At 40.3% G+C, this 12543-nt stretch overlaps 1 protein-coding gene across 1 annotated transcript in view; it reads left to right on the top strand.

The window, feature by feature from the left end:
- Positions 1–12543, top strand: part of LOC308094432 (uncharacterized protein) — a 101249-nt gene that overhangs the window by 50522 nt on the left and 38184 nt on the right. The window contains exon 14 of the mRNA XM_080441082.1: positions 12002–12259. Coding sequence (XP_080297208.1) covers positions 12002–12259 — 258 coding nt within the window. The remainder of the gene's footprint in view (positions 1–12001; positions 12260–12543) is intronic.

Raw genomic sequence — 12543 nt, 5'->3', positions numbered from 1 at the left:
TTCAAATATAAAGTACTTACCTCGTGGCCACGGACGTTATAATGATGTACGGTTCCTCAACAGTATCCGTTTATTCCGTGTTGTTCAATAAAAAGCATTTTAATCCGATCGACGGCCATTTCCTCATACAGTTACAATATATCAGAGTGCAATACACCTCCCAACCGCTAGGGTCGCTTAGTTGAAAGCATGGAGAAAATTCGGAGCAAGAGGCCATTGATCGAATTAGAATGCTTTTCATTGAACAATACGGAAGACACGGGTACTTCTGACGGCCCGTATATAATTGTAACATCCATGGCCATGGGGTACGCACTTTATATTTGAAACCTGAACGTTTATGTAGATGTACGGGTTGTAATGGAGAAAGTGCAAAAAACAGGTTGAAGTTCGGCCATGACGCTGGTGACGGACAATGCGATCGTGTTTCCACCCACAGTGATGTGTTGCTTTTTTCCTGTATAGTTGTTTTGACAAGGTGTCATCTGAACTACTACAGTACCAGGCTAATGTTAACCTTGCTATTTATAGTGTTATGTGCCAGAGATGGGGACTCGAGTTAGGGACTCGGACTCGAGTCGCACTCGAGTAGCCAATAATGAGACTCTCGACTCGACTCTGACTCGCCCCTCAAAGACTTGAGACTTGACTCGACTCGAGCCTCAAAGACTTCAGACTTGACTCGACTCGAGCCTCAAAGACTCGTGGACAATCTTTATTTTATGTTTTTTTTTTTGACAAATAAATGAATGAAATGCCCAAAAAACTTCCACTCCCCTGTCCCCCCCCGCAAAGAAACCTCCGCTCCAGTGCGCGCTGCTCGGAGCCGGCTTCAGTCAAGCTGTTTCGTGCTGCTCATTAACGTAAACATGGAGAGGCGAGCGCAACAGCTGCTATGTGTGTGGCCGCCGCGGCCTTTCATCATAAAGTTTAAATATAAAAACTTCGAAATTAAACAAATATGTTTAGCTCAGAATCAGCTATATAACCTCAGTTATCTTGGCATATGCTTACATTTTTTATAAGATGGTCGGATCATCTGTGACAGCACGTTTAGGAAACATCGGATTTTCATTTCGTTAAACCCAGCTGGGTGAATATTCAACACTTCACCACGGTAAACGCTACGCTCATGTAATGTTCACTGCATAAAAGCTGTGGTTCTCAAACCTTTTCAGGCCGTGACCCCCCAAAAGAATCATATTTGAACTGGGGATCCACATTTAGTTTGACTCGGTTCCACAGATAAATATTGTGAAAATAGCAGATCTACAAGCTTGCGAGGCATTGTGAGCTCCGTTGTGGTCCCGACCCACAGGTTGAGTCCGTTTTTTGGTGCGCAACACAGCCCTCGTTTAAGTGAATTGCTTTCACCTGCTCTGCTGTTGGACTGCTGTGCGGAGTGTGCGCAAAAGGGCATATCTCCGCCAAGCCAGGGTGACCTACCCAGGCCCATGAAATTCATATGCAGGCATAGTAGCCAATTAGAATGAAATCTGCAAAAACTGACTCATATACTGATACAGAACCATATTGGCTATATATTATCGCTGTCGGGTGGAAATCTTGTATGTTCCTTTTTTATTATTATTTAAAAACAATTTAAAATCGTGAAAATAGCCAATCTACAAGCTGTAATTATTAATAATTAAGAACTACTATATATTTTAAAGAGCTATAAGACGCAAAGGAGCCTAAATGAATGTATCCTACTATTTTGATAAACATTCATTCTGTGCATTTCTCATTTCGGGTTGGGTTTGTGGACCATAATAACTGTATTTCAGCCTTAGGCTACATCATATAAATACACAATTAAATAAATTAAGAATAGAATCCCCCCCCCCCCCCCCCATTTTTTTTTTTTTTTTTTTTTTTGAGACTCGAAAAGACTTGAGCCTTGACTTGGACGCGACCCTCAAAGACTCGAGGACTCGACCCTCAAAGACTCGAGACTTGACTCTGACTCGACCCTCAAAGACTTGAGACTTGACTCGACTCGAGCCTCAAAGACTTAAGACTTGACTCGGACTCGACTCGACTCAACCCTCAAAGACTTGAGACTTGACTCGGACTCGAGCTCAGAGACTCGTGGACATCTCTGTTATGTGCACACTACAGTAGGCCTATGTTCATTATGTGAAGGCCTGTAGTGTTATGTGGCAGTAGGCCTACCTTTTTTTATTTGACAACTTCAGTACTACTTTGTAGATTTCGATTATTATTACAAAACTTACATTAACCACTTCACCCCTATAAACATTTCGTCCATTCAAAAATAGCCGATCTACAAGCTCACAGATCTTGTAGATCTGCTATTTTCAAAAGATGTCACACATTTGACAACTTGTGCAATGGGATATTCTGCATAATGAGTAGCCTACTTTCTAGTTTTGGTACTTTAAGTACATTTAGATACCAATGTTTTTGTACTTTTACTCAAGCACATTTTTAATTCCGGACATTTACTTATAACATAGTCATTTTACATTTTCTACATCGCAGTATTGATACTTTTACTAAAGTAAAAAATGTGCTTGCTTTTTCCACTGACTGTATGTCCAACCACGAGGTTAGTGCCAGGGACCACCATAACATTTGTGGTCTAAAAATGTTTGCAAAAACATTGCACGTTTTTCACATTTTGTCAAAAGTTTTTGAAAATAGCAGATCTACAAGCCCACAACGCGTCACACACTCTCTCACTGGATAATATGTTATCCAATGTATTCATTCAGATCCAAACTATGGTAAGTACGTAGCTAAGCTACCGAAATGCTATATTTCACCATAGCAGATCCAAACTATGCCATCAAAATAAAGTATTAAACGTAAAAATGCAATATTTCACAATAGTAGATCCAAACTATGCTAAGTAGGTAGCTAAGCTACCGATCTCCATACTGCCAGTAAGTACATGTTGACCATAAATAAATAAACTTCTCTCTATTGCCTACATGACGAAAATGTGCTAATATATATATATATATGGCTAAATCACCTGTTGTCGTGGGTTCCTTTTGTGGACCTGTAATGTTCATAATTATAACCATCATAACAATAACTTGATATAACATAGGCTACTTGTGGCCACAATTTTGTAAGAACAAATAAAACATTATCAACCTGTAGATTTGTGTTACTTGAATGCTGTGATTGGTAAGCTAGGAAGACATAGTCTACTATGTGGTCATTAGCCTAAATGACTATCTAGGCCAGTGATTCTGGCTCTTTAATTTTAAGGACCCCCGTTTGATATGTACCAGGGCACAGGCCCCAATTTTTTCAGCCAAGGACCCCTTAGCTGACAGAGAGATGAAGCAGGGATACTGATACAAGACCACCAACAGGAGACTGAACCTTTACAGACATATATACATATTATTTTACAAAGATTTCGTAGATTTATTTGGTAGATTAGCATTAGCATATGGAATGTGGCCAATCAAAACTGTCATTTATTATGAATAGCCTCATTTACATCGATCAAAACATATGACAATGTCATCTAATGACACTGCTGTGCAATTGATTCTGACGATGGGAAATGACTCAAATCAACGTACAGACGCATAGTACCCCCAAAGCTGAGCCACGCACTCTTATTAAATCATGGTCAATATTGCTTAATTTCTGCTCAAAGTTGAACTACAGTGAAGATCTCAGGCGTAGCAGGTCGTGGTTAACGGAGACAGTAGGCCTATGTGGACTGGAGTGCAGATCACAGGGGCCAGACTTGACGTTGAAGGGTAGAGCTCCACCATGGGAATTGTACAATAGTAATGAATTTAAGTACATCCCTGTAATTTGTTAGCCCCTTTGTTACTTAACTCACATAGCTGACAACATGGGTTAAAACACAACACTTAATCTCAAAGTACATTTCTTAGCAAAACAACACAAAGACAGCTTCTTGGTTACTGTGACATTTTATGCAAAAGGACAACGTGTGAATGAATGAATTACACTCTGTGTGTCTTTGCTCAAACACAGTGTACTTTATATAAAAGTTTCACAACAAAACAATTACATACAATCTGACATTCTTAAATATAAATGCACAATATTTTAGCAGCATCATGTTCACAGGTTCTTAATGGGGCTAACAGATATCTAGAGCTCAACAGTAACTCAAGATCTAATTGTCTGTCTAGGGACGTATTCATGAGTAAATGGTGGCAATCACTCGACGCGACTACGACACATCAAAACACGCAACATTGATACTGACTTTGGGTTATTTATGAACACTCACACATTAACATACACGGGTTAAGTACCACACAGTACCGGTTGCCATCAGCCAGGCCTTGAGACACTAGCACACACATTAGCTCTTGTGATATGGCTGCTAGCTACTGTAGCATGAGTTGTTGTGGCGTAACATTTGAAGGTTATTTAACTGCATAAAACACAGAAACACACGAAAAGAAAATAACGCCAATCATACGAAAACGTACATAAATATATAAGCAACATACACAAATACAATAAAGGCGTTTATCCCACAGAAAAACCATTAGTCATGCACATTCATCTTACCAACCATCTACATGCAATGCTTTCTCTGGTGCTGAGAGTTAAATGATCAAAACAACCATTTGCGCACGCGCAGGATCAACTGTGACGCACTCTTCAGGATTGAGGACCAAAGCAATCGATCACAGACTCACCAAAACAACACACTAGTCGATCCCAGAACTATAGATCAAGTATTGAACGGTTTTAAACGTACCCACACTCATACACAAAATAAGGAAATGACCCACAAATAACTGATGGCCAAAATAAATACATCATACAAATACTTAAGGACAGGTCGTTCTTTTAACGACCTGTCGTTAAAAGAAAATAAAAAAACACAATGACCTTCCCCAAGTGATACAATTAAACAGAGAAAACCCTCCCTAGGATGTCACAATCTATTGTCCCATTGTCATATTAAAATGTGACATTATGTTAAATTATGATATCATACAGTATGCAATATTGTTTTTAATATATATATATATTTTTTTGCTGGTGAAAGTTAAAGGAGTTCTTATTGTATGGTGTACAGTATATGAAATGTACGCTTATCATAATCACTCATTAATCATGTCTTCCCCCTAATGAAGTTAGGTAGGTACAAAAAAAAAAGTATGAACTGTCAGAGGCTATAACTTCCCCTCGCGGCTTGGTAAGTATGATAATGATGAGACAGTGGAGTTTCAAACAGATGCAGGTTCTGAAGCTCCGTGAAAACTAGTAAACATGTGATACAAAATATATGCATTAAAGTCAAGTCTAAAGTATCACAAAAACATAATTCATCATTGGTTGTTTGCCACCGATTGGTTGCTGCAACTTGGATTCATGCAGGGAGACGCCCCCTCTCTGGTCTGAATTTTTTTGAACGGCGGCCATTGTTGCCTACAGGCACTGCAGAGAAGTAGACAGACTATGGAGGCATCAGAATTTTTTATTAAATTATAGAATGCACCAAAACATTAATAAGTGTCGACTTGAATCTATTTAAGCTACAATAAAGCCACGTTTTTTTTTTTTTTTTTTAGCATAGTTTCAGGTGATTTTCTGTGATCCTGTGTTCATTTAAGAGCATTGAAATGTCACCTTAAAATACATTTTCATAAATTACAGAATGTACCTAAAAAAATGTAAGTGTCCAATAAATATAAAGGTAATTTAGATAAAGTTCCGACTTTATTTTTGATATTTTTTGGGGGTTTATTTAGCATAGTTTTAGATGATATTCTGTGCACATTTTCTTCATTTAAGCACCACTGAGCTCCTCATGCCGTCTCACTCTCTCTCTCTCGCTCTCTCTGTGTAGCGTAGCCTAACAGTGTGTGTGTGTGTGTGGGGTAGTGATGTGCGGGTCGGGTTTTTTCATGACCCGCCCCAACCCGCGACGGAACGCGACCCGCCTCAACCCGCCCCGCGAACCCATATATAAATCTATGGCTCAACCCGCCCCGCGACCCGCGGTGGGAATATATATATATATTATATAGCGCTCTTTTAAGTACCCAAAGTCCCTTTAAATGTCTACAGTAGCACAACATTGTCATGGGCTGAATAAACAAGCATGTTGGTCAAAATAGGGTTTTTTTTTTTTTTTTTCGTGGAGAGCGGCTGACCCGCTCACCCTCAGCCCGCATAATTTTCTCTGAAATCCTGACTCGACCTACCCGCGCCGCGGGTTGACCCGCGGGTCCCGCGGGTTGACCCGCGGGTCCCGCGGGTTACGGGTCGACCCGCTCATCACTAGTGTGGGGGGTGTGCTGCTGCTGCTGCTACAACAACGTGTGCGACAGAGTCTCCACACAACGGTGTCCAACCGAGTTATACTTCTCCAGTACAACGGTGTCTAACCGAGAGTTATACTTCTCCAGTACAACGGTGTCTAACCGAGAGTTATACTTCTCCAGTACAACGGTGTCTAACCGAGAGTTATACTTCTCCAGTACAACGGTGTCTAACCGAGAGTTATACTTCTCCAGTACAACGGTGTCTAACCGAGAGTCCATGCAGATCACAGTTGACAAATATTATATATTATCGGAGCTATTATTAATCAGTGGTGGAAAAAGTACTCAAATGTTTTACTTAAGTAAAAGTATCACTACTCCAATGCAGAAGTACTCTGTTACAAGTAAAAGTTTGGAATTAAAAATGTACTTGAGTAAAAGTACAAAAGTATTGGTATCAGAATGTACTTAAAGTACCAAAAGTAAAAGTACAAAAATGTTTGAAAATAGCAGTGACCGTGAGGGCCGTAATGACCGTTCTGTTATTGGCTATACGTGCAGTTGCTCTCTCAATTCAATCAAGGTGCCAGAAAAGCTAATACACAACAAATCGTTGTTCTTTGTAAACTGGCTGTGAAATAAGGGGGGCTCAGGCTGCTAGAATCAAGTGCTGATATGATAGACTGACTGACCAGGGATCAGATTACTGCAGTAATATATGGGGGAACAATATCGGGTCCATGATACTGACCATGATACTGACCATGATACTGACCATGATACTGACCATGATACTAACATGATACTGACCATGATACTGACCATGATACTGACCATGATACTGACCATGAATACTAACATGTTACTAACATGATACTGACCATGAATACTAACATGATACTAACATGATACTGACCATGATACTGACCATGATACTGACCATGATACTGACCATGATACTAACCATGATACTGACCATGATACTGACCATGATACTGACCATGATACTGACCATGATACTAAAATGATACTGACCATGATACTGACCATGATACTAACATGATACTGACCATGATACTAACATGATACTGACCATGAATACTAACATGATACTAACATGATACTGACCATGATACTGACCATGATACTAACCATGATACTGACCATGATACTGACCATGATACTAACCATGATACTGACCATGATACTGACATGATACTGACCATGATACTGACATGATACTGACCATGATACTGACATGATACTGACCATGATACTGACCATGATACTGACATGATACTGACCATGATACTGACCATGATACTGACCATGATACTAACCATGATACTGACCATGATACTGACCATGATACTGACCATGATACTAAAATGATACTGACCATGATACTGACCATGATACTGACCATGATACTAACATGATACTGACCATGAATACTAACATGATACTGACCATGATACTGACCATGATACTAACCATGATACTGACCATGATACTAACCATGATACTGACCATGATACTGACATGATACTGACCATGATACTGACATGATACTGACCATGATACTGACATGATACTGACCATGATACTAACATGATACTGAACATGATACTGACCATGATACTGACATGATACTGACCATGATACTGACCATGATACTGACATGATATTGACCATGATACTGACCATGATACTGACATGATACTGACCATGATACTGACCATGATACTGGCATGATACTGACCATGATACTGACCATCATACTGACTATGATACTAACATGATACTGAACATCATACTGACCATCATACTTGCCAGGCAACAACAATATGAGAAGTTATTACATTATGAAGTATTATGAGTGGCTATATAAGGTTCTTAATGTAACACATTATTACATTATGCAAAAATATGTTATTGTCTCCGCCAGGCCGAAACGGCATGGCGAGAGAGTATGCTTTGCCCTCCATCCGTCCGTTCGTCTGTCCGTGTGTGTGTGTATGTGTCCGTCCTTCTTTCTGCGACCAGCTAATCTCCGCCACCGTTGGCCCTGTTGCTGTGAAACTGCGCACACACACTCCCTGGATGACAAAGCAGAACCTCTGCCCCACATTTTTCAGATCAGCCTGTCATAGCGCCACCATGAGGCTGACTTTTGAAAAACAATTTCTTTGCTATTACTCCTACAGATTTTGTCCAAAAAACACGCAAATCGGTACACAGTATCTCTATAGCCATGTGATCAACATCAAATCTCTCTGATTTTCCATATTCCATCCTGATTGGCTAAATTTGGCTTCTAAAGTTTGTAGGAGTGCTCCGTTTTGAACAAAATGCCTCAAATCATAAACACAGCATGCAATTTCCTTGAAATTTTGCATGCATATTTCCACTATGCCGAGGAAGAAATGCCACTTTAAAAATTTCAAATCAGCCTCATGGTGGCGCTATAACAGGCCGATTCGTGTTTTTACCTATAACTGTACCGATCTGTGTAAAACTTTGTAAGCGCACTCCCTAGAGTTCAAGGAAAAACCTTTGCCCTGCATTTTTCACATCGGCCTTTTATAGCGCCACCAGGACTTATATAAAACACATTCCAATTTTATCCAAATTTCACGCAAATCGGTACACATGATCTCTATAGTCATGTGATCAAGACGGATGTGTTTGACTTTTCATATTCCATCCTGATTGACTAAGATTGACATCTAAAACTTTTGGTATCAGAATGTACTTAAAGTACCAAAAGTAAAAGTACAAAAATGTTTGAAAATAGCAGTGACCGTGAGGGCCGTAATGACCGTTCTGTTATTGGCTATACGTGCAGTTGCTCTCTCAATTCAATCAAGGTGCCAGAAAAGCTAATACACAACAAATCGTTGTTCTTTGTAAACTGGCTGTGAAATAAGGGGGGCTCAGGCTGCTAGAATCAAGTGCTGATATGATAGACTGACTGACCAGGGATCAGATTACTGCAGTAATATATGGGGGAACAATATCGGGTCCATGATACTGACCATGATACTGACCATGATACTGACCATGATACTGACCATGATACTAACATGATACTGACCATGATACTGACCATGATACTGACCATGATACTGACCATGAATACTAACATGTTACTAACATGATACTGACCATGAATACTAACATGATACTAACATGATACTGACCATGATACTGACCATGATACTGACCATGATACTGACCATGATACTAACCATGATACTGACCATGATACTGACCATGATACTGACCATGATACTGACCATGATACTAAAATGATACTGACCATGATACTGACCATGATACTAACATGATACTGACCATGATACTAACATGATACTGACCATGAATACTAACATGATACTAACATGATACTGACCATGATACTGACCATGATACTAACCATGATACTGACCATGATACTGACCATGATACTAACCATGATACTGACCATGATACTGACATGATACTGACCATGATACTGACATGATACTGACCATGATACTGACATGATACTGACCATGATACTGACCATGATACTGACATGATACTGACCATGATACTGACCATGATACTGACCATGATACTGACCATGATACTGACCATGATACTAACCATGATACTGACCATGATACTGACCATGATACTGACCATGATACTAAAATGATACTGACCATGATACTGACCATGATACTGACCATGATACTAACATGATACTGACCATGAATACTAACATGATACTGACCATGATACTGACCATGATACTAACCATGATACTGACCATGATACTAACCATGATACTGACCATGATACTGACATGATACTGACCATGATACTGACATGATACTGACCATGATACTGACATGATACTGACCATGATACTAACATGATACTGAACATGATACTGACCATGATACTGACATGATACTGACCATGATACTGACCATGATACTGACATGATATTGACCATGATACTGACCATGATACTGACATGATACTGACCATGATACTGACCATGATACTGGCATGATACTGACCATGATACTGACCATCATACTGACTATGATACTAACATGATACTGACCATCATACTGACCATCATACTTGCCAGGCAACAACAATATGAGAAGTTATTACATTATGAAGTATTATGAGTGGCTATATAAGGTTCTTAATGTAACACATTATTACATTATGCAAAAATATGTTATTGTCTCCGCCAGGCCGAAACGGCATGGCGAGAGAGTATGCTTTGCCCTCCATCCGTCCGTTCGTCTGTCCGTGTGTGTGTGTATGTGTCCGTCCTTCTTTCTGCGACCAGCTAATCTCCGCCACCGTTGGCCCTGTTGCTGTGAAACTGCGCACACACACTCCCTGGATGACAAAGCAGAACCTCTGCCCCACATTTTTCAGATCAGCCTGTCATAGCGCCACCATGAGGCTGACTTTTGAAAAACAATTTCTTTGCTATTACTCCTACAGATTTTGTCCAAAAAACACGCAAATCGGTACACAGTATCTCTATAGCCATGTGATCAACATCAAATCTCTCTGATTTTCCATATTCCATCCTGATTGGCTAAATTTGGCTTCTAAAGTTTGTAGGAGTGCTCCGTTTTGAACAAAATGCCTCAAATCATAAACACAGCATGCAATTTCCTTGAAATTTTGCATGCATATTTCCACTATGCCGAGGAAGAAATGCCACTTTAAAAATTTCAAATCAGCCTCATGGTGGCGCTATAACAGGCCGATTCGTGTTTTTACCTATAACTGTACCGATCTGTGTAAAACTTTGTAAGCGCACTCCCTAGAGTTCAAGGAAAAACCTTTGCCCTGCATTTTTCACATCGGCCTTTTATAGCGCCACCAGGACTTATATAAAACACATTCCAATTTTATCCAAATTTCACGCAAATCGGTACACATGATCTCTATAGTCATGTGATCAAGACGGATGTGTTTGACTTTTCATATTCCATCCTGATTGACTAAGATTGACATCTAAAACTTGCAGTAGTGGCTGGTTTTGAACAAAATGCCGCAAATCATGAACGCAGCGTCCGATTGCGGTCAAACTGCACGCACATTCACACTATGTTGAGGAGCAGATGTCACCCTTTTCACATTGGCCTATTATAGCGCCACCAGGAGGCCACAATAACCTACCTGACCTGGCGGAGACATGTGCACTTTTTCTAGTTACATTATGAGTTGCTACAGGCTGCAACCCCCAGGCTCTGGAACAGATCTGCGTGTGTGCGTGTGCGTGCGTGTGCGTGTGCGTGTGCGTGTGCGTGTGTGTGTGTATGTGTGTGTGTCTATGGGTGTAAATCCTTCCTTGGTAACAGGGTGGACATCACTATCTTAGAGTTAAGGAAGGTGTAACCTGCCTTCTCAGCAAGAGACAGGGCCACTCTCTCCTGTTGTGACCTCAGGTCATTCCAGGGACGCAGGGGGGGGGGTTTGGACATACTCAGTTCCATTGGGGGAGGGTCATCCCCCCACTTTTGGGTTGAAGAAAAAAGAAAAAGAAGAAACCTCCGACATCTGCACTTCATGGAGTTTTTGCACCGAATTAACCAAATTAATGTAACAAAAACACCCAAAAAAGTAACAAACCCGGTTAAAAAAACACTGCCAATGTTGGCACCCGTGCCTAAGTTTGCCTACCCCTGCACTAGTGTAAAGTATTAATCTTTATTCCTCCATAGACCCTCCAGAAAAACCCTCAGTATCAGTGGATCCACCAGGAGAAGTTGTTAAGGGCAGCAAAGTGACTCTGACCTGCAGCAGTGATGCCAACCCACCAGTAGACACCTACACCTGGTACAGAGACAGCAGATATATCTCCACTGGTCTTCAGCTGGTGAAGGACACTGTGTCTCCTGCAGACTCTGGACAGTACATCTGTCAGGTGACAAACAAACATGGATCACAGAGATCATCACCACACTATCTACATGTTCAGTGTAAGTGAACTAAACTGTTTGGATACAGACAGCAAAACAAAAACCACGTTTGTTCAAGCAGGTTTACTGTGTTTTATCAGATAACTTTAATAATTGATTAAAGATTAAAAAAAGGGCTTTTAAAGTGAGCATGTGTGTGTGTGTGTGTGTGTGTGTGTGTGTGTGTGTGTGCGTGCGTGCGTGTGCTGTGCGTGTGCATAAATACAGTTGTCCATAATATCAGACTTTATATTGATACTGACCATGATACTGACCATGATACTGACACGATACTGACCATGATA

This window comes from Gymnoscopelus braueri, assembly GCF_963280865.1.
Source record: "Gymnoscopelus braueri genome assembly, chromosome: 10".
In the NCBI taxonomy this organism is placed as follows: Eukaryota; Metazoa; Chordata; class Actinopteri; order Myctophiformes; family Myctophidae; genus Gymnoscopelus; species Gymnoscopelus braueri.
The sequence above is the reverse complement of the archived record's forward strand: the minus strand, read 5'-3'. Positions and strand labels throughout refer to the sequence as shown.